The sequence below is a fragment of the Calidris pugnax genome, unplaced genomic scaffold (assembly GCF_001431845.1).
Source record: "Calidris pugnax isolate Ruff unplaced genomic scaffold, ASM143184v1 scaffold81, whole genome shotgun sequence".
Lineage (NCBI taxonomy): Eukaryota > Metazoa > Chordata > Aves > Charadriiformes > Scolopacidae > Calidris > Calidris pugnax.
Window position 1 is genome coordinate 5,929,245 of NW_015090880.1, and position 20,294 is coordinate 5,949,538.

The 20,294-nt window shown below is 42.9% G+C and overlaps 1 protein-coding gene across 8 annotated transcripts in view; it reads right to left on the minus strand.

Annotated features, from left to right (window-relative positions):
* MITF (microphthalmia-associated transcription factor) overlaps nt 1–20,294 on the minus strand; it is a 114,894-nt gene that overhangs the window by 49,945 nt on the left and 44,655 nt on the right. The window contains exon 1 of one of the 8 annotated variants that reach the window (XM_014946747.1): nt 6,045–6,158. The exons of 6 other annotated variants lie outside the window; for them this stretch is intronic. In XM_014946747.1, the coding sequence (XP_014802233.1) occupies nt 6,045–6,103 (59 nt within the window). In that variant the 5' untranslated portion in view covers nt 6,104–6,158. Of the gene's footprint in view, nt 1–6,044; nt 6,159–20,294 lie in introns of those variants that run through there. One more of the 8 variants, XM_014946748.1, reaches the window with a different exon arrangement.

Genomic DNA, 20,294 nt, shown 5'->3' on the forward strand with positions numbered 1-20,294 from the left:
AATGATAGGAACAGACAACACTGCAGGTCTAATCATATAGCGCAAAAATAAATAAATCGGCAAAATAAAACTACCTACCCCATTAAAGCACAGCATAACAAATTTCAGTTATTTTCTGCAAAATACTACCTTGGGGTTGGATTTGCTGGGGTTGACACCCTTCATAGCTAGAAACCAGCTCCCCCCCCAAAAAAACACCCCAACTCCCACTTCAGGCCTACCAGCATCTTCTGAGTGCAGTGAGATACAAGAACAGGCAGAATAAACAATGATAATGACTTTATTTCAGCCACACTTTATAAAGTGCATCAGGCTGGCCCAAGCCAGCACACAGCACTTCTTGACCACTACAGAGCCATTTCTAAGCCATTGGACAACAGAGCTTCCTACCAGCCAACATGGGACAAACCAGAGGGCTTTGCCATGGACTACAGGGACACTTGCTGAAGCAACCCATCATTTTGTTAGCCCTCAGAAGTAAAATCCATTTATAAGCCATTTTTATAGCATAAGGCAGAACAATTAGAATATGCAAACATCAATATGCACATCCTTTGTGGGAAGGATGTGAAATGCGTAAGAATACACGACTCTATATATGAAAGAGCTACAGGGCATATAATTCAGGATATTTGGGTTGTGATTCCACCTGCTGCAGCTGATTGCTGTCAGCCCGTGGAAGTAAAGGGCTTGTTAGTCTATAACGATGCAGGTCCATGCCTGGGGAAGTCAGAAGTCACCTTCCTGCTCCAGGAGGAGACTGAAAAAGCCACCTCTGGCTCCAGTGCTACCTGCAGGATGCTGATGGGACAAAGGCACCCAGGAGCCAGCATCCCTTCCAGGTCTTCCCTGGAGTCTGCGGACACAGAGAGCTACTTGTGCTTGGGCAACTGGAGCCAGAGCTGCTGGAAGTGTTCTGTCTTTGTTTAGGAGTGATGTTGAAAACAGTTCAGAGTAGAAACAAAGAAGGAGAACCCACACTTACTCCCTCAAGAGATCAAACTCCGCTTTTCCAGAGCACACATTTTGGGGGCAGGGAGGGAGGGGACCATCTTGCTATTTAAGACCTGTCAGGTTGAAACATTCACAGAGACACTGATCCTTTTGATAAAACAAGAGAAAACCTTTGTGGTGAAACTAATGCAGCTGTGGAATAATCGCACTAATTAGCTGCTCAAGACAAGTCATTGACTGTGATACTTGTAAAAAAACACCACCCTTTCAATTAAGGGCGAAGCATTCTCACATCTAAACCCAGCAGCGTGTCTCCTGGCCGCACATCTGAACCGCCTGAGTATTTCCAAACCGAGGAGATGCTTTATTTCCATGACTGGGACAGTTAGAGATCAGTGGCCTCACAATTTTTTTTATTTTTTTTTTATCATGCACTGCTACTGCTTCCTCACACCTCCTTTTATTTTGAACTGGTTTTCCACCTACCAAAGCCAAGTGCGCTGAAAACTATCTCAGAAGAACCTTCCTAGATACTAAAATTTTGGGGAATGTGAGGGAGAAGGAAGGTGAAATGATTTCCACGGCATTCACAACAGCCCCTGCCAGGAACTCACAATTTCTGTACCTGCTCACACCAACAACTCAACAACTGTCCTTAGAGCCTCCTGCAGATGAGCCAGGGGTCTACTGTTGATAGAAAATTGTCACCAAAAGCTTCAAATACCATGTCTTTAAAAGAAACGATAATCCCAAAAAACGCTTTTCTGCCAAATTCTTCCCCAAAGGACAGAGCCTCTTCCAGGTTTCATTTCTTTTGTAATTCTGCGCAACATTCTAGTTATGCACTGGAAAAAGGATAGTTTAGACGTAATTAGGGAGGTACTGCAAGGCTGGGCAATGTCCTTTTGAAACAAGCATCAAAAGAAGAGCAGACCCAGCAAGGGGAAGAAGAGTCTGATCTTATTTACATCCAATACACCAGATGACAAGAGGAAAAAAAGCTTGAGAAGAGATTACTGAATGTCCCGTTCATCCTTATTTCAAAGGAGAAGCCAGAAACCAGCATAGCTGCAACAGAGCCCTAGGCTCAGCAGACACATCAATCTCAGCATTCTCTTATTTATGCATGTTATAATTTTACCCCGTCAATGCATCCGAGTTAAAATGACACTTTTATCAAGGATAAAAGCTGCTGCACAGCACCTGCCTGACCAGGTGCCCCTGTCACAACCACTGTGAAGGAAAAGTGGACAAACACAAGACAGCTCCTGTCAGGCAGGATCCCCATTATTTATCCCACAGGGGCTGTAAAGCTCCTCCCACGGGCAGGGTGGTCTCCCCACACCACTCTCCATCCCTCGCCACAAGAGGCACTGATCAAACGTGGAAAACTTTTTGAAACTTTGGTGTCTCATCCTCTAAACTGTCCCATGCACAACAGGGACTCTCCTCCTGCCCTTCTTCCCTTCCCCACCTCATCTGCTCTTCTTCTCAGCCACAGGACACTCCACACAGAGCTCTACGATGGAATGGAAGACGGTTTGGGTTTCATCACCACGTACCCTCCAGAGAGCAAACTGGACAAGCTTTGTCAGCGACACAGTTTTCCAATCAAAAAAGCAATTAAAACCTCATCATAGAATCATAGAATCATTGAGGTTGGAAGAGACACTTGGGATCATCGAGTCCAACCATCTACCCTACTCTACAAAGTCCTCCCCTACACCATATGCTTCAGTACCGCATCTAAACGTCCCGTCAAAGGCTTCATCCAGGGAGTTTTGAAAATTTGTATTTTAAAAGCTTCTTGACCTTTATGTGCCACTGCACGGGCATATCTTTGCCATGTACCCCAGTACAGCCCAGTACCCTGACAGGTCCATTCAAAATTCTCACGGGTGAACTGATTCACCCCCGGACTATGTAGAGGTGGTAACAAAGCCCACACATACAACTGATACATGATGTGATTTAGATACTTCCTGCAACACTGTTTATGGGTATCATTTAATTGCAATAAATTAAACCAACTCATCCTTTTAATTGACATATGATTAAACCGGTTATCCATTAGCAATCTAATAAGCACAGTGTAATACAGACTGAGAGTTATTTATTGTGAGTGTCATGTGCCAATCCAATTAATCATGGAATGATAACGTTCTATTAAATAAGCTTAAATTATACATCCTTTGCATAGATGCCTGGGAAATGTTAGTTACTGCATACATAAGTTATAACGCAGATGGCTGTTGCATAATAAAAAGCAACTGATCAGATTAAAACCACGTTTGGTTTTGTTGCCACCAACTCCAGAGCTTACAGAGACCAAACCTTTCTGAGCTTTATCTACCTTCCCAGATGTGTCTGATTATTTTAATCTCTGTCTCCTTGGGCAAAAAGACAAACTCGTCTTTTTTTGGGAAGTTTTGCTTTCAGATTCTTACAAATTGACCCAACAAGTTCTCTGGTTCCCCTGCATTACTTACATGAGTAGTCTGGTTTACAGACATTATCTACGTATTCGGTAAGAAACTTCTCTGGAGATTTGGAACTGGAAAAAAAAACCTATGTAACTCAGCTTTGCTTTTTATTTACAGGTTGAGAATTTTATTTGTCTTGTCTTTTTTTTTTAAAGAAAAAGAAAAGTCACCAATGTAAGGTTTCTTAGACAAATACAATTAAAAACATGGAGCAACTCCTCAAGCCCAAAGCTTCCTCAGAGACAAACAAGAATCAGATCAAATGCATTTAAAAAAAGAAAAAAAAAAAACAGGAAAGTTTTCAAATCCACTTGCTATAAGCAGAGAAACAGCACACAAGGGACAAGGGAGGCTGTTGCTCTCCCCCATTCATGCCAACTGTTTGTTAGTGGGTTAGTCCACAGAGAAATCAGCCAAGAAAAGCAGATTTAGCACCTCAAGAAATCCAGAACTGCACCAGATCTCGGAGGTCAGAGGTAAGAAATAACAAGGGATTTAAATGTTTGTGTTTCATGTCTTACCCTTATCCCATTCATAATTATTTATAGAGGAAAGAAAGGCATCCACATTTAAGTATCTGACATTAGCATAAAACTATCTTGATCTTTAAAGCAGGCAGATGAGAGGTTGCCAATGTTACAACTCAAATGCTCGCATTGACCTCCAGAAGACACTACCAGAAGAGACCACTGCACAGTTCCAACACTCCTCCTGCTCCCTGACCACTAGAATTTCCTCAAAACTAAGTTTATTTGTCCAGATCTTGTTTTCCCTTCCAATACTCCTCCTGCTCCCTGACCACTAGAATTTCCTCAAAACTAAGTTTATTTGTCCAGATCTTGTTTTCAGTCTCTCTGCCAAGCAGTAAAACCTCAATAAAACCTTTTGTTGCCAGTGCTATCTCTGTGGCTGAAACAACACTTATAGCAGCTTCTAACCCACAGCCAGCATTGCTCTTTGCCAGACAGGGGCAACAGAAAAGGGAAAGATACCAAAAAATCAAAAATATATGCAACAGGGAGCCGGATTATTCCAAAAAAAAACCAAACCCCAAACCCCCAAGCAAGAGACGCACAAACAACAAAAAAGCCCCTTATACAATCTCTCCTCCTCTATCTTCAGCTAAAGCAAAGGGGTTCTAAATATAAGAAAACTACTAGGGCGTTTTCCGTGGAGCACTTCGTACTTCACTCCTAAAATTTAATAACTGATTGTGGGTTACAGCGATGCTCCGCTCATGACACCAACCGGCTGGCGCAGCTTTGAGTATCAATGTTAAAAAAACCCAACCCAACAGTTGGCACCCTCCTATGTCCTTTCTTGCCAAGGACAGAGCAATTACATAAACGGTGTGGAGACCTTTATCAGCCTTTATAATAAAGCCACGACCATGTTTCAGGTCTCTATATGAAAGAAGGTTTCCTCATTTGAAGGTTACATGGTTAAGGAACCCCACCACCTGCTGCTGCATCTGCTCCAGCATCAAGGTTAGCATTTTCCTCTCCCTCCAGTGCTCTCTTATCCCAACCTGAGCCAGCCAAGAGCTGCCCTCCTGCAGCAGCACCGCTTACCCTACGCCACAGGCTGCACCTGTAGAACAACTCGCAGCCCAACGGGCCTCCATCCATCCACCTACTCCAATGCGCTGGGTGCACCTGGTCAGCAGGGGAAAGAAAGGAAAAAAACCCTCTCACACCCACCATCCATCCTGCCTAAGAGCTAAGGGTTGAATTACAAATTGAATGAATTCAGTGGATTCATTCCTGTCTTTGGAAAAAAAAAAAAATCAAAACAAAAAAAACCAAAAAAAACCAAAAAAACACCACCAACCACCACCAAAACCCAACCACACAAAAGCACTGTATTTAATCCTTAGCTAAGAATTTTTTTAATTAGCTATACACCATTTAGTAGTTTTCCATTTTTCTTCCTGTCTTTAAAACACACCTTCACAAGCTGCTGAACATAATGCTTTCTGAACTTAATGAAAACCTCTCTCATGACCCAGGAGCGCTCAGTAAATAATTATTAAGCTCTGGAGGTGGCTTTTGCATGAGTGTTGACTTAATAAAATGCCCTAAGTTGATCTGCTTGAATGCCCATTTACTCGGGGACACAGCTTGCAGTATAGCTCGGAAAGCTTGATCGCCACCAGATTAAGGAACAAGGTAAAACTAAAGAGGTTCAGTCTAGAAGCTGCAAAGGTCACATTTTACAATCCTTTACTACCATTCCTGGTAAGAGGGAAATGAATAATTGCAAACCTAGGATATCCTCAAAGACCTCTATATGATAATCATCATAACACACCACGTCTTTTTATACCTAAACTGAACCTCCATTAGCCCAAATGTGTCTGCCATGAAGTTTCAGAAGGATATAGATAGATATATATATAAAAAATTATAATTTTCTTTAAACATGGAGTATTTTATAAGTCTTCCCCTCCTGAAAGTCACCATCACTGTCTCAGCCACAGCTGCCGTGGCTCTGCAGAAGACAGCTCCCAAGCACAGTATTTTTAACTCCCAGAACACAACCTCCATCCCAACAAATCAATCACGCAACCCGCTCCCGGTGCCGTCGCTCCGGGGAAGCGCCACTTACAGACAGAAGCTGTCAAAGGAGCGGGGGGGCATGAACATCTGAACTCTAACAGCTTCCATCTTTCCCCCCCCTACTTCGTGTCCAAGGGCTTTTTTGCTGAGAACCCTCGGGTGAAAGTCAAGCGGCGTCTGGGCTGGCCCTGTCTCTAGGGGTGGCTCCAGATAAGGACCTGGCAACTCCAATCCCCATGGAGCAGCAACACTGGCAGCGGTGCCCGGCGCCTGCCAGCGCTGCAGACCTGTGCAATCCAGCACCTACCGAGGAGGAGAAGAGAAGGGGGGGTTGAGGCAGCCAAAGACAAGGTCTTCAGAGATCGTGAAAGGACTCCCAAAACAGTCCAGAAGTTTGGAGTCAGCATCTTGCTAGGTCTTGCCTCACCTGCATGAGGGTATTGCACAAACTCCTGATGGAGATGGCCCGGAGCAAGGTGTGGGGCTGCAGGGAGCAAGGAGAAATGCCCAGCACTACCAGAGAAATGTCCAGCACTACCGTGGGCTGAGCAGGATGCTCAGACCCGTCCCGCGGACGGACAACCTGCTGCAGGTCTGGGAGAAATGGAAAACGCGGGTTGGCAATGAAAGCCCTTCTCCCATTCATTAATTAAAAGGGGTGTGATCAGGCCACTAATGCCATCGGTGGAGCAGATAAGGGCCGTCTGTAACAACACAGCTATCTGATGATCTTTGTCACCAAAAAGACAAGGGGAAGGGTGGGCGCGAGACAAATTTGTTTTCTGGGATGTAATTCCTTCACATTCAAGGTTCACTTTGGTGAACTAGAGATCCATCTCACAAGAGCTAGGCATATATCTATAATGGCGTGAAGACTCAACATGATGGTGCACACATTGTTTCCCTAGTTTCACTTCTGCTCAACCAGGCTGAATCTCTCAAGCAGAAAAAAAGCAGGCAGGTGAAGACACCTACACACACAAATAGCCCAAGCTCCCAAAAATGTTCCATGAAGAGTTAAAGGAATTTAAAATGTAGCTGACTGGGTTACTCAATATCGGCTTGGTGCTCTTCCTCAAACTTTCAAAGCCATCACAAACTTAGAGAAGGTATTATAAAAAAATTAAGGGGAAAAAAAAAGTTTTAAGGTGGATTTGTCTTCAACTGGCAAGTCTGACCTTGTCAAAGGCTTTTTGAACCATTTTTGAGACACCACATCTATGGGTACCTCTCTCTCTAAAGAGCTCTAAGCACATTTGCAAAACAAAAAGCCAGATAGCTAAAACAACCAAGAGGTGATAAAAGAAAAAGCGAGGAGATAACACTGCACTGACAAACTCTGTAGTTCTTGATTTTGTAATACAGAATTTACCTTCTTTTATCTGGGTAAACAGAGAGAAGATAACACTGTCGCCAAGAGGGAAGATGACATACGATCACTGCACGTTTTGCTACTTTGCAGCTACACAGTGCTCAGATCTGACTCCACATCACTTTTCCATATCTTGGTTTAGAAATTGTCTCTCACTTACACGGTGGGATCACAAGGTTGTTCCCAGAGGCAGCCCTGCATAAAACAAGACTCGGCCTATGTTGTGTTCACAGCTCGTTGCTGTTATTCACACACTCAAAGTCCCTCCCAGCCAAAAAGCCACCGAGCTCCTGGAGGCTTACAGTGACCCCAGCAATTCCCAGTCTAAAACCTTCCACTCATCCGAGGTTTTTCTGCTGATTGACTCCACGGTTACAGCGCTATTCCTCGCCTTCCACAGACGAGGAGGCAGCTCGGAGCCTCATCTCGCGCAGATGACACCCTTGCTCTGGCATGCCAAGCAAACAGGATCTTCAGGAGCAAAAAGGGAAAGTGTTTATGGAAGATTTGCTTTAAATGATTAAGAAACCCAAACAGTCACACTGAAAACCACAGAGTGAATTCAGCGCTGGGAACGCGATAGGTCGGTGTTATCGGTGCGTAGGACTGGCTCATTGCAGTGAGCACCACACGCACGGGAGCAAACCAACCCCCAACACATCACTGCAATAACTAACACTAAAATCATCTCGGACAGATATTATGCAAACTCTCCTGTCAGTCTCTAGCCACAGCACTAGCTGTTCATTACGGGACCTGGGCAGATCAGGGAGCGTCTTTAGCAACTTCTCTTTCTAACAAAGCAACTCTCCAGACTGCAGAAACCAATTCCTCAGCACCCCCACATTTTAAACTTTAAATTTAGAGTCCTTAAGCGTTGCTTATAGTTATTCTGCATTTTTAGCTATTTGTGGAAGAGTTATTGCAGAAAAAAAGGATTGTTTTACTGGGCAACCTGAATGACTCGGGGGGTTGAAAAAGCCTTTTCAGCCACAAGTTACTTAACCAACCATTTGGATATTTACACAGCAATTGTGATTTGCAATGGCACAGGACAGATATACCAGTCTTGCTGCCTTGGGTATTCACAGCACAGACAGGGAGGTGGGAGAAGCTCCAGCTGCCCATGTAAGAAAACATTACTGATGTTTACAAACATGGAAATTGAGGCCAAGCAAGATGACAGTCATTCACTGGAGGAATTGCCCAACTGCAAACAACTAGAGAAGAGATGGCCTTCAGTGCCCTTGCTCAGACCATTCAACATGCCCTACAACATCCCTGATGCGGGGTTAACCTCAAATCAAGGTTCCTGGAGAGAGCAAAGCCCAGCAGCCAGCGCTGCTACGCTACCACCGGATCCAGCAGCATCCTCAGTACATCCACATCCAGCAATAAGGTCCCTCTGTCCCCAGGGACACATCCCAAATCCCAATCACCCCCAGTCTGGGGATTTCCCAAGATGGGTATGGTTTCTGTGTGCTTACAGCCTTTGGGTGAAAGCTGTGGGTCACACAGAGCCCCTCTGGTCTGCTCTGCAGCTGCCAGGATGGCTGGGGTAGGTCACTGCAAGTGATGATTAGAGAACCTCTTCACACGCCATCCAGCAGCTGTAAACTCTACTTTAAGTTTGTGACATCTGTATGAAATACAGTCTTTCACAGAAAAACTTAGTATTGATTTAAAGTCTGGAATACTTAGAAACTGGCATCTCCAGGGATTGTTCTAGCAATTCCCTCTCTACCCCCATAAAAAAATTTTTGCACCTTGTTTCTAGGCAGAAACTGTTTGTGAACATTAGAGAGAGGGAAAGAGGAAAATAATTAAATTTGGAGTCACATATAAATGAAAGAAACACCAAATCAAAAAACATGATACAGAATGAAGTCTCATTCAAAATAAAAACACGCAAGCAACATTTATACTTCCCAATTTCACAAAATGTCAAAATATATAAAAAAGATCCTCCTTAGTCTATTCATACATCTTTCCTTAACACATCAAATACAGCCCTGCTAATACACAGCTTTAATTTCATTTCGCAATAACCCTTTTGTTCTCCATCTTTCTTATGTTGCATCTAAAAAGCAAAAGCTTTTCTCAAAGAGGAGACACCAGGAAAAATCCTCAGAAATAACTTTATGCAACCAAATAAGGTTGCATAAAGGTTGCATAAGGAAGAGAAGGCTCCTGGGAGACATTATAGCCCCTTCCAGTACCTAAAAGGGGCTACAGGAAAGCTGGGGAGAGAGCCTTTATCAGAGAATGGAGTAACAGGATGAAGGGTAACAGTTTTAAATTGATATAGGGGAGATTTAGATCAGATACTAGAAAGAAATTATTTACTGTGAGGGTGATGAGACACTGGAACAGGCTACCCCAGAGAAGCTGTGGCTGCCCCATCCCTGGAGGGGTTCAAGGCCAGGCTGGATGGGGCTTGGAGCAACCTGGTCTGGTGGGAGGTGTCCCTGCCCAGGGCAGGGGGGTTGGAACTCGATGATCTTTAAGGTCCCTTCCAACGCAAACCATTCTATGAAATAAAATCTCAAAAATTAATACAGCTACTGCAGTTCTAGAAAAAGGCTATTTTAAAGTAAAACTGTTCAGCACAATCCTTGTTTTGCACAATGTAATGACAAGTGAGATATGCTGTCCATGTAACTTCTGCACGAATGCCCGAATGCCACCTCTTGCTTTTCAAAATACGTTACAGCTATTGGTTTATTTTTGAAAAAAAAAAAAAAAAAAAAAAAAAAAAAAAAAAAAAAAAATTAAATATTTTATTTTTTTTTTTTTAAAAAAAAAAAAAAAAAAAAGAAAGAAAAAAAAAGCAGCCAACTGAAAACTATTTACAAGCCCTTTTGTTAGACTCTCTTAATCTCTTCTGCACTGCCAGAAGCACAGCACTTGAATGGCTATTTCTGTTCAAAGCTATATTTGTTGTGGAACTACTGCAAACTCCTGAATCATGTAAACAGAAGCAAGAGCCAAAAAAATGTTTCGCTGGACTTGAAGTTCACATCTGCCTTAGTTACTAGGACAAAAAAAAAATAAAATAAAGGCAGGCACTTAGTTTATAACTAATAAATCCTGCAAAGATTACAGTTACTCATGAATTCTCGCAACAGGATTTTGTTTAATCTGGTTTATTTAGCATTTGTGACCTTGGCAAAATACCTGCGGGAGCACCCACCAACACTGTGGGGCAGCAATTCACACCTTCTGTTATTTTAGGCTACAGCAGATGACTACACAGCACTACATTAGTCAACCAGGTTTATAAACTCGCAGCAGTCACCTGGAAATGATGTACAGACCCAGACTTGCTGGAGCCCAGCAGCCAACAGCATTGCTGTCCCTAAAAAGCCATATTATAATGGCTCTCAGCTTGGACTCAGGAGCAGCTGCACGTTTCTGCAAAACAAACGCTTGGCAAACGTGCTGCTGAGAGCAAAGTGACCCTCCCGTTTCTTTAGTTTCTTGGTTGAGAAAGGTCAGCACCAGAAACCATCCCCTCACCTCAACCTACCACTTTGGATGCAAACGTCACGTCCCTTCACTCACCTTCTTCTATTTCTCCTGATCCTCTGCCAGCAGGAAGAACCCCCAATATTCCCAACATGCTGAAAAAGCCTCAAAACAACAATAACAACCCATGCAGGTGCTAGATCCCAAATTCTCACAGATTTCAAAGAGCTACCATTGCAGATAGGGATCAATTTTGCTGTGTGGTCTTTGGCACTGGACTTTAGAAGTGGTACTACAGGTATGAGGACAAGCAGCATATTTTTGCATAAAAATGGGACACCACAGGTGGATTAAGGAAAACACAAAAAGTTTCCTTCGCTATCCACAGAAAAAAATCTGGATTAAATCTTAGTAGCCTGTTTTTGCCACACAACCACTTGCTGAATTCAGAGATTTAGTAGCTGCCTGACATTGAGTTGCCAATATACATCTCATCCACTGAAAATATTTTCCCCATCCTTTTAGAGAGGGCTACTGCAAAGCCACACTCAGGAAACGCAATTGGTTTTCCAAGTATTCAGGGAAAAAAAATAGAAAAAAAATATCTATTTTTAGCAACCTCCAGAACAAACAAGATGATTTGTTATTCTTGATTTGTTTTTAAAAGCAGATAATAAAATATCTTGTCCAATTATACCGGCATTATCTACCACTTGCTGGAGTTTAAGACTGTACAAATCAGTCAGGAAGGGTGAAAAGATATTTTACCTTAAAAGTGTTAACCTTATATATCGTAATACTCTTCTGTCCCTTCCCTTCCCAGAGCTATAACCTGGGTATACAATTCCTAATCTTAATATAAGGACATACACTTGGTTTTGCCTAAAATTGACATTGTAGACAAAACTGTTTTAAAGCCAGTATTAACCTCTATACATGCCAAGGTACAGTAAAAGGGCATCAGCTGTCAGGATGCCAAACTTACTCCAATAACAGTCAAAGCGTTTGCAACCTTCACAAATTATGGGGGAAAACAAAAATTAAAAAAAAGAAAACCAACCAAAAAAAAACCAAACCCCAAACCAACCACAGCCTGGACTAGGGAAAGCCATCTACTGTGGGATTTCTTCTTTTGCGACCTCTCAGCCATCTCCCTTTCCACACTAGATGGAGCTTTGTCCCCTGGTTCCCCAGCCTGCTGGCTGGCACCGCCGGAGTTCGGGATAAAAGGGGTGAAGAGGCAAAGGGTGAAACACTGACCTCCCCCAGACAAGCAGAGCCTGTCGGGATCGGTAAGAGAGCAACCAAGAATGGCAAGAGAGCAACCAAGTATCTGGGCTCTCACCATACCCTCCCCAGCCCTGCTCCACTCCCACCCCCATTAATCTCTCCTTTGAGCACTGTTTTGTCATTTTCAAAGAATCAAAGATGTCAACAACTCCAAATCCCAAACCAGGCTGCAACTTCTACCAGCCTTTACTCTAGCCAGGAGGTACTGCCTTGAGTTCCCACCACATTAAAATTACATTGCTTTTTCTCCCCTTCTAAAGGGACAGCATTTAAGCTTATTACCAGGTTACATACCTGAATTGCTCACTGGCTTTCCTGGATCTCTCTCTGTATTCCCACTTATTTTCAATCTTCAGTCTCCTCTCTATGGACTTGAAGCATCTGTACCTAACGCCTCTGCTAAGGTTCCAGACTTGGATCCATTGACACTTCTGGGAAACAACTCATTGACTAGAGTAAAATTCCCCTTGACTTTTATCTGCTGGATTTGATCTGTATTGTTTCAGAACATAGTTCAGGAGAAAAACAGCTCATCCTTCTGGTGAGCTGCCACAACTCCATTACAACAGGATATGGTCCATCATCGGTATTTCTATGATGAATTTAAACTCAATGGGACAGAGAGGAGCCCGGGGGAATGAGTCACTCCTAATGGCACAAGTGGCCAGCACTACAACCCAAGCGTAAAAAGTAGCAGCCTCAGGCTCTATCAGACAAGGTAACCCCAGAGAGGATGGAGAAGCACACGTGTCCACAGTACAAGACATCTGTGTCCTTGTGGGCAAGGGCTCCTGCCTGGGCACCTCTGCTCAAGAACAAGGAGCTGAGATTGAAGTGACAAAAGAAACCCAGCTAAAGAAAAGTTTGGCATTTTAATGTCACAAAATGGAGGTTGATGAGGATGAGTGTTGCCGTCTATAAATACAGCAGAGAAACAAACACCCAGGAGAGAACAACCCTGGCATTTCACCAAGCGATATGAACCAGCGACGAACAAGATTAAACCGGTACCAACAGCCTCATTCTGAGAAGTCCAGTCCCAAAACGGTTTCCAACTGGAGGACTGGCGAAGGAACAAATTGCTTCTTTTCAGATAAAGACTCGTTGCCTAATCAAAGTAGGTCACTGTGGAACGAAGCAGCCAGTAACAAATTACGGGCCACAGAAGATGCCCTCCAGCCAAAATCCCCAAGGGGACAGTAGCAGGACTACGCAAACTCTTTGGCAGAGCGTATATATCTGAAGTAGTGCTGGAATATAGCATTTTACACAACTGGAGCTGTTGCTTTCACAAATGAACCCTTCTAAAAGGCACCGCACTAGCTTGGAACAGGCTTCTCAGCAAGTCCCCACCAAAAGAAAGATGCTCTTCTAGGTCTACCTAGACTTCTAGGTCTACTTAGACTTCTAGGTCTATCCAGACCTTAATGAAACATTCCGCACTATCTGGCACACTGGGCTGGCTGGAAAGCAAGTGTCAGCAGTCATCGTGCTGCAATTTCTTGGAAGTTCTCTCTTCCCCCTCGCCCCCACCTCCGAGTTCGCCGTCGCCCATGTCCTCTCCCACGTTAGCCCAGCTGAGTGAGCCAGAGTTCAGAAGTGTTGGACCGAAGCAGTAAATAAGACCTCAAAAATGCGACCCCTCCTTCCCAGCTCATTTAGAAATAACTCGAGTGCCTATGTCACCACTTTGCAAGTAAGTGACTCCAGTTTAGCTGACTCCACCTTTTGTGTCCGGCTGTTACACTATTCCCTAGATTCTTTCATTGAACCATGCAGAGACCAGGGGGGTCCAGTGCTTCCTTCATTTGGGGCATCCACACATTCAAATGGAATAAGTCAATGGATAAGACTAATGTCAGGTACTAACATTAGGAAAAAGTCTGAAAATAGGCTCCAAATAAAGGTCATTTTTGAAATGCAAAAGTTCTTCCAAGTCCGTATTTCTTAAATAGGCAAAAACTCCCATCAAGCAGCACAAATAACTGACATAATAGCGCAAAAAACAAGCTAGAGTTAGAAAACTGTGGGAGCAGGTGATGAAAAGGAGAAGCTGTTACTCGTTCACATCAGAACGATCAGCCTCCGTTCCTATTTTCTTTCTGTTGACCACACCACGTTATTCAGTTTAACTGGTCCACAGAGTCAGCATCCAGAAGTTTTGCCTAAATCAAATATTTTTCAATTTTGAGCAAAAATATTTGCTTCTTTATTCAGTCACGGAACAAAATGAAAATAGGAAAATACATGAAAGACACACCTACCATACTTTCTTGTCCTCCCCTGGAGGAGAAGGCCTCCCCTGGTTCCCAGGCAATGGTTTTCTGACCAGCCTGGAGGTACCTCTAGCAGTTCAGATTGGACAGCCAAAACTGGTCAGTCAATTTAAGTATTTTTTCACATCAAGATGTTTCTAACATGCATATAGCTTACAGCAGACTTTGACAGAGGAAGAAAACTCACATTCCCTTCCAGGGAGTTTGCCTTGCAAGAAGAACTAAGCCAATTTACCTTCAGGAGTCTTAACACCACACTTTCAGTTGCCCACCACTTTCTGCCACCCTGGAAAGCTGGAGCTCCTATGCTTAAACTACCAGGCTATATATAGGCTAATCTATAGCAGCTCACCTGCCCTTCCTCTCCCAATCAAAAACTGATAACCCAAAGATTAGGGGTCTCCTCCAACACCAACATAAAACAAAAAAAATACCTACTACCAAAAGAGACAACCTGAAGCAGACTGAAGGAACACAGAGAATCAATTCAGAGCAGGTTTAAGGGGGACACCTTTCAAAGTGAAGGCAGCAGCTGAAGGGTCCAACAGTCACACATGATCTGACAAAGATGACATCACCCATAAAGACTTTCAACACAAGGATTGTGGGCAGAGCCTCTTATGGGACTTACTTGGGGACACACAGCCTGGGCAGGACTTGAAACCACATTTCTAAATCTCAGTATCATCCCTTCACTGCAGCCAACAGTCAGATGTCTTTCATCATCCTACCTGGCATTGACAAGCAACTCAAGACCTAACTGAAGGTGAACCTGCCAGGCTCTTGCAACACCTACTCACAAGTTTAGCAGAGAAAAAACTCTTTCAGTCTGTTACATCAGCATAAAAACCGAAACCCTTGGCATCCCATTACCGATTAACGTCCTGGACTTGCCATCCAAAATTTCCACTGAAGTTCAGAAGTGGAGCAGAATGAAAACACCTTCACTAGCCATGTTATTCCCAGCCTGGGAACAGAGAACTTCAGCCTCTGGTGCTCTTTTAATACAGTCTAATTTATTCTGAAAAAAAAGTAATAATTAAGAAGTACAGGAAACCAAAGTATGCAACTTGAAAACCACCCTTCTGTCTGGCAGAGCAAGTGCCTTCTAAAGACACTTACATTAGCTCATGCTGCTAGAACTGTTGTTTCAAAAATAATTAGGAGAAAGCAGAGACCATCTACAACACATACAGCGGTGTTAAACTGAAAATGTTCCATTGAAGAGAAAAATAAAGCAGATCAAACGCATTAGATAATATGTTCTAATGATTAAGTCCATATACAAAGTTGTTTAAAACTGCAGTCTTCAAGTTTTTAATAACCAAACAAGTGTTTAGTACTACTAAAAAGCCAGCACATCAAATCTTTCCAGACTGGGATTAAAAAATTCCCTGTAACAACAGCAAAAAAAGCCATAGGCAACTAAATAAGTAAATTCAAACTTCACAACCCATCCCACCACACACCTCTGCAGAACCAGCACCAGGTAAACTGAGGAGTGCAAAGACAGCCAGAATAATGCAGTTCCCAGGCCAAAGGGGTTTGGTTTTTAAACAGGTCCAAGACCTTGGTAGCGCAGTGGCCTGGAACAGGACTGGAAGTGAAATCACCAGCAAGTGCCAGCCAGGGGGGCACTCACGAATGATACAAGCAATAAAACAGCTTTAGAGTTATTATTTCAGGTAAGCTGCATCCTTTAAAGGAAAGCCTTGACATACTGCCATAAAAAAGGGCAATAAAAGGCTGTTAAGATTCCAGTGAGTGCAGGAGATCATAGTTTGAGAGGGTGAAAAGCCATCTCCATGCCCACGTGCAAGTAACAGACTTGAAGTTGATCAGAAAGCTCCAGTTCACCTCCAGGAGAAGACCACAGCTTTTCCAACACAGCCTCAGGAAAATAAACTGAGAGTAGCATTCTCAAAACAAAACCAACCCACAACACTCCCCAAGCCACTCACTGAACCATGGCAACTCCTAGTGTGTTACAGTAAGGACATATTGCTGCAGGGATAACTCACAGATAAGACCTGTTTTCCAGCATCACTCTCCTGCGCTGATACTCTTCCCCCAAACTAAAAGGCACACCCCCCAATCTTGCTCCCCTGCGGTAACAGGAACAGAGAGACCACGCTCCAGAACACCTAAAAAACTCAGTTTTGTCAGAATTTGGCCAGCATGTTCAAGATTTAGCTGCAGCAGCTTAAAAAAAAAACAAAAAAAAAACAAAAAAACAAACAGTTTATAACTATGTTTTGTCACTGCATTATTCAACAGTGGCATCATTTCATCAACTGTCCATGCATTACCCTGAAAGAACCAGTATCCAAGAGTTTTTTCTATAATAATGTTTTCCATCAGAACTATAATAGCAAAACAGAAATTGATATTGGCAGAAAACTGCCAAAATTCTCTAAAGCAAAATCCATCTCCATATTTTTTCATTTGAGATTAAATGCAGTAAAACTCTTTGGAACTAATAAATATGGAACTAATAAATAAATATGAAAATGCAAGATGGGACCCACCCTGCACACATTTTTGTACTGGTTAACTTTTCACATGCATAAAAATGTGATCAGTGAACTTCATGCCAGAATCGTACATTTTCCTCATTTCAATTAATAGGGAAATATAACTATTTCCAATGGGTTTGGGAACCTATAGATGCATGGGAAGAAGACAAGGAAATTAAAAAACAAAAACCAAAACAAAATGAAAAAAAAACCACCAAACCCAAAGTACCTACAGAAAAATAAATTTAAAACTGCATTCCTGCATAGCAATAAAACAACATGCTGCTTGGAAACATCTTTCTACTCCTATTTAGCATAACTGTGGTAGGAATTACTGCCAAAGTAAACTTCAAAAATTTGTTTGCTGTGGAGGAAAACCAAGCAAACCGGAGTTTTATGCGCAGAATCCCTTTTCAATATTGTGAAGGTTTCTTTGTTCCCTTTAGTGCCAGGTCACTTCAAACTTCTATGTCTACATATTTTATTGTGCTTGGAAACCCTTTGTTAAAAAGCAAAAAGAAACTTGGAAAATTAAAAATGAAAAAAAACTCCCACTCCTAAAAATAAAAAGAGCCCTCTTAAACGCCCTGTGTAACTATATCACTGAATGCAACATTTCTCCTAATTTACCAGTCTACTCCCAAAAGCTTGGCATCTGAAAGCAAAATATTATTTCATGTACCAAAGAGAGAAGATATGTTTTTTTAAAAATATTTGTATAAAATCCAGGAAAAATTTAAAAAATTAAAATTTGCAATTTTAATAAAAGGAAAACACAAATTACTTAATCTATACTCTTAAATGGCAGTTTTTGACCATTAACAACCGTAAATACAGATACGACCTTTTATTCAACTATCATGCTAAACTTAAAGTTTCTGTAAGCAGCCCGATAAAGCAGCCTAATAATTCCTCCCTTGCTTATCTGTTATCTAAAACCCACAGACAATATCATTTCAGACACTAGAAAAATACTTGGAACTTTCTACGCTGTGGCTCAGCCACCCCAGAAGATCTCTATGTACAAACAAGAGTTTTCCTTCTCCATCCTTGCTTTTCATTTAGGTCTTCCATGGTTTTAAGTCCGTATCTTCAGCATGCAGACATCTAAACAAGCAGCAGTTTCTGAAAGTTACTTCAGAAAGCTTATGTTACTTATTCAAGATTATTTCTCGTAGTATTTGTCCTTGCAAGGTCAGACTCTTAACTGCTGCAGGATTGGGGAGAAAAAGGGGCTGATTTTCATGAGATTATTAGACAGCAAACTTTCCCCAGGCATTTAATTACAACGTTAAATGCAAGCACACATTCATTCAGCACGCTGTAAACCAAGTTCAGCTGGGACATGGTCCCAGGTTATCAACAGGAGCATTTCATTCTTGCTTCCCATGGACTAACCCTCTTTCAGTGCAGCCAGCATTTGACTGCAGCCTTTTCAGCTGAAAACTGGCCTGCCCTTACTGTGTGTTTGAGGAACCTGCAGCACACACAGGTTCTGCACTCCACAACAGCCCTGGACCAGCTGGCTGAACATTAAAGCACACACAAAGGTCCCGTGCAGGCTTGTTCGGCCGGTTTGTAGAAAGAAAAAGAAATGAGCAAAGAAATATCTACCACCTTGTGTGAGGTTGGGATTTTTTTTGTTGTTGTTATTAAGGCAGATAATTTCTTAATTTTATTCCTACCTGGGCCAGGAGGGGAGGGGGGCAGAAAAAAAAAAAAAATATTAAATAAATCACACAAGGCTGTTTGTTGTCCAGCTCCCGCCAGGCAGCTGCAGGAGCTGACGTGCAAACGCAGCCCCGGGCTGGCACCGGAGGCGACAATCGCTCTGCACAGCCCCAGAAGAAAAAGGACCCAGAACTTACCCAGGGGATTCATCCTTTCTCTTTTCAAGCCAGCAAGGCAAGAAGAGCTCACCGGGAACCTGACGCTCTCCTGATGGCCACAAAACCAAGACTTAGACAGAAAGGTCTTAGTAAGCACCGGCTTCCAGAAACTGCACTTCCACTCCTACCATCCACCTCCTAACCCCGCTGCTGCATTTGTGGCTGCCTTTGTTAGAATACTTCTGCAAATGAAAACAGATGAGTAACTATTGCTGCTTTAGCAAACTCCCAAGCCCATGGTCACTAATAATAGCTTTGTTCCTTTTATTACTAAACAAAACCAAAAAAAAAAAAAAAAAAAAGAAGTTTAAACGCTGGTATAAAATGCACACTGCTGAATGTTTTCTTTCATTGATCCAGTGCCGTTTCCCGTACGAGCTTAGGCCCAGGTCTCTCGAACAATCAACACGATGAGGAGCAATCTCAGGCTTGTTGTCACAAAAAAAAAAATAAATAAAAATAATCAGGTTTTGTGCTCCTTCACTTGAGCTATTAAGAGTTCAATTAAAAAAAAAAAAATTTAAAAAAAATCTGAGCAGAGACATTCCCACTTTTTGCACAAACTTAAACCCAAATGCAGATCTGAGCTCTCTGGAATGCGACATCCCGGAGCTTATGAATTCAGGAAGGCAAAAGGTGCTTTGGCAGGCTGAGCTCCTGGCTCCCCAGTGCCTCCACACCGGCTCCAGCTCCGCTCCAGGAGCCAACTGGTGGGACGGGAGGGAAAGGGCGGAAGAGAAAGCGGAAAAAGGCAACACGAGGAAGAAAACGGAGAGGGTATGAAGCCATTGCTGTGAAACGACAGAGGGAGAGTGATGACGAGAAAGCTTTCCCTTGCACAAACACCAAACTGGTTCATCGCTGACAGAAAAACCCACAAAAACATTTCTTTCATAAAATTCTGATTTTTCTCCCTGGAATCAGATAAATTACAGGAACTCCTAAATGCAACAAAAACAACTGGGTGCCAAAACACCCCTGCCATGCTCCTACCCCACAAAGCCTCACCCCACACATCCCCTTGGGCCAGGATCTGCTGTAGCCCCCTTCTGCCCCCCTGGCCGGGCAGAGACTGTGCTCTCAGCCCCCCTGCTCTGGCACCCAGGTTTTCATCCTAACCATGGGTTCAACCACAGCACCACCAAGGCCAGAGCCTCCGTTAGCCTGCACCACGTCCCTGGGAAACGACTGGGAGCTGCCAGGCTTTAGCCACCCATGCTGGAAGGCAAAGAGACATCAAGAAAGAAAAGATGTTGAATATTTAAAAGTCAGGGCACAGCGTTTTCATGTTGTTAACACTCTGAAGCTTCCAGTGTTTTTTAACTTATTAATTTCTATTATTGGGTTGATGTTGCTGAATAACCCCGAGCACCGCATGGCAAGTGTTGCCTTTTTTTTTTTTTTAACAGGATGTAACCAAGCCCGAAGTACTGCAAGCATCCTCTTGTTCTTGTGTGAGCTTTTTTTTTTTAGTTTATTTGAACAATG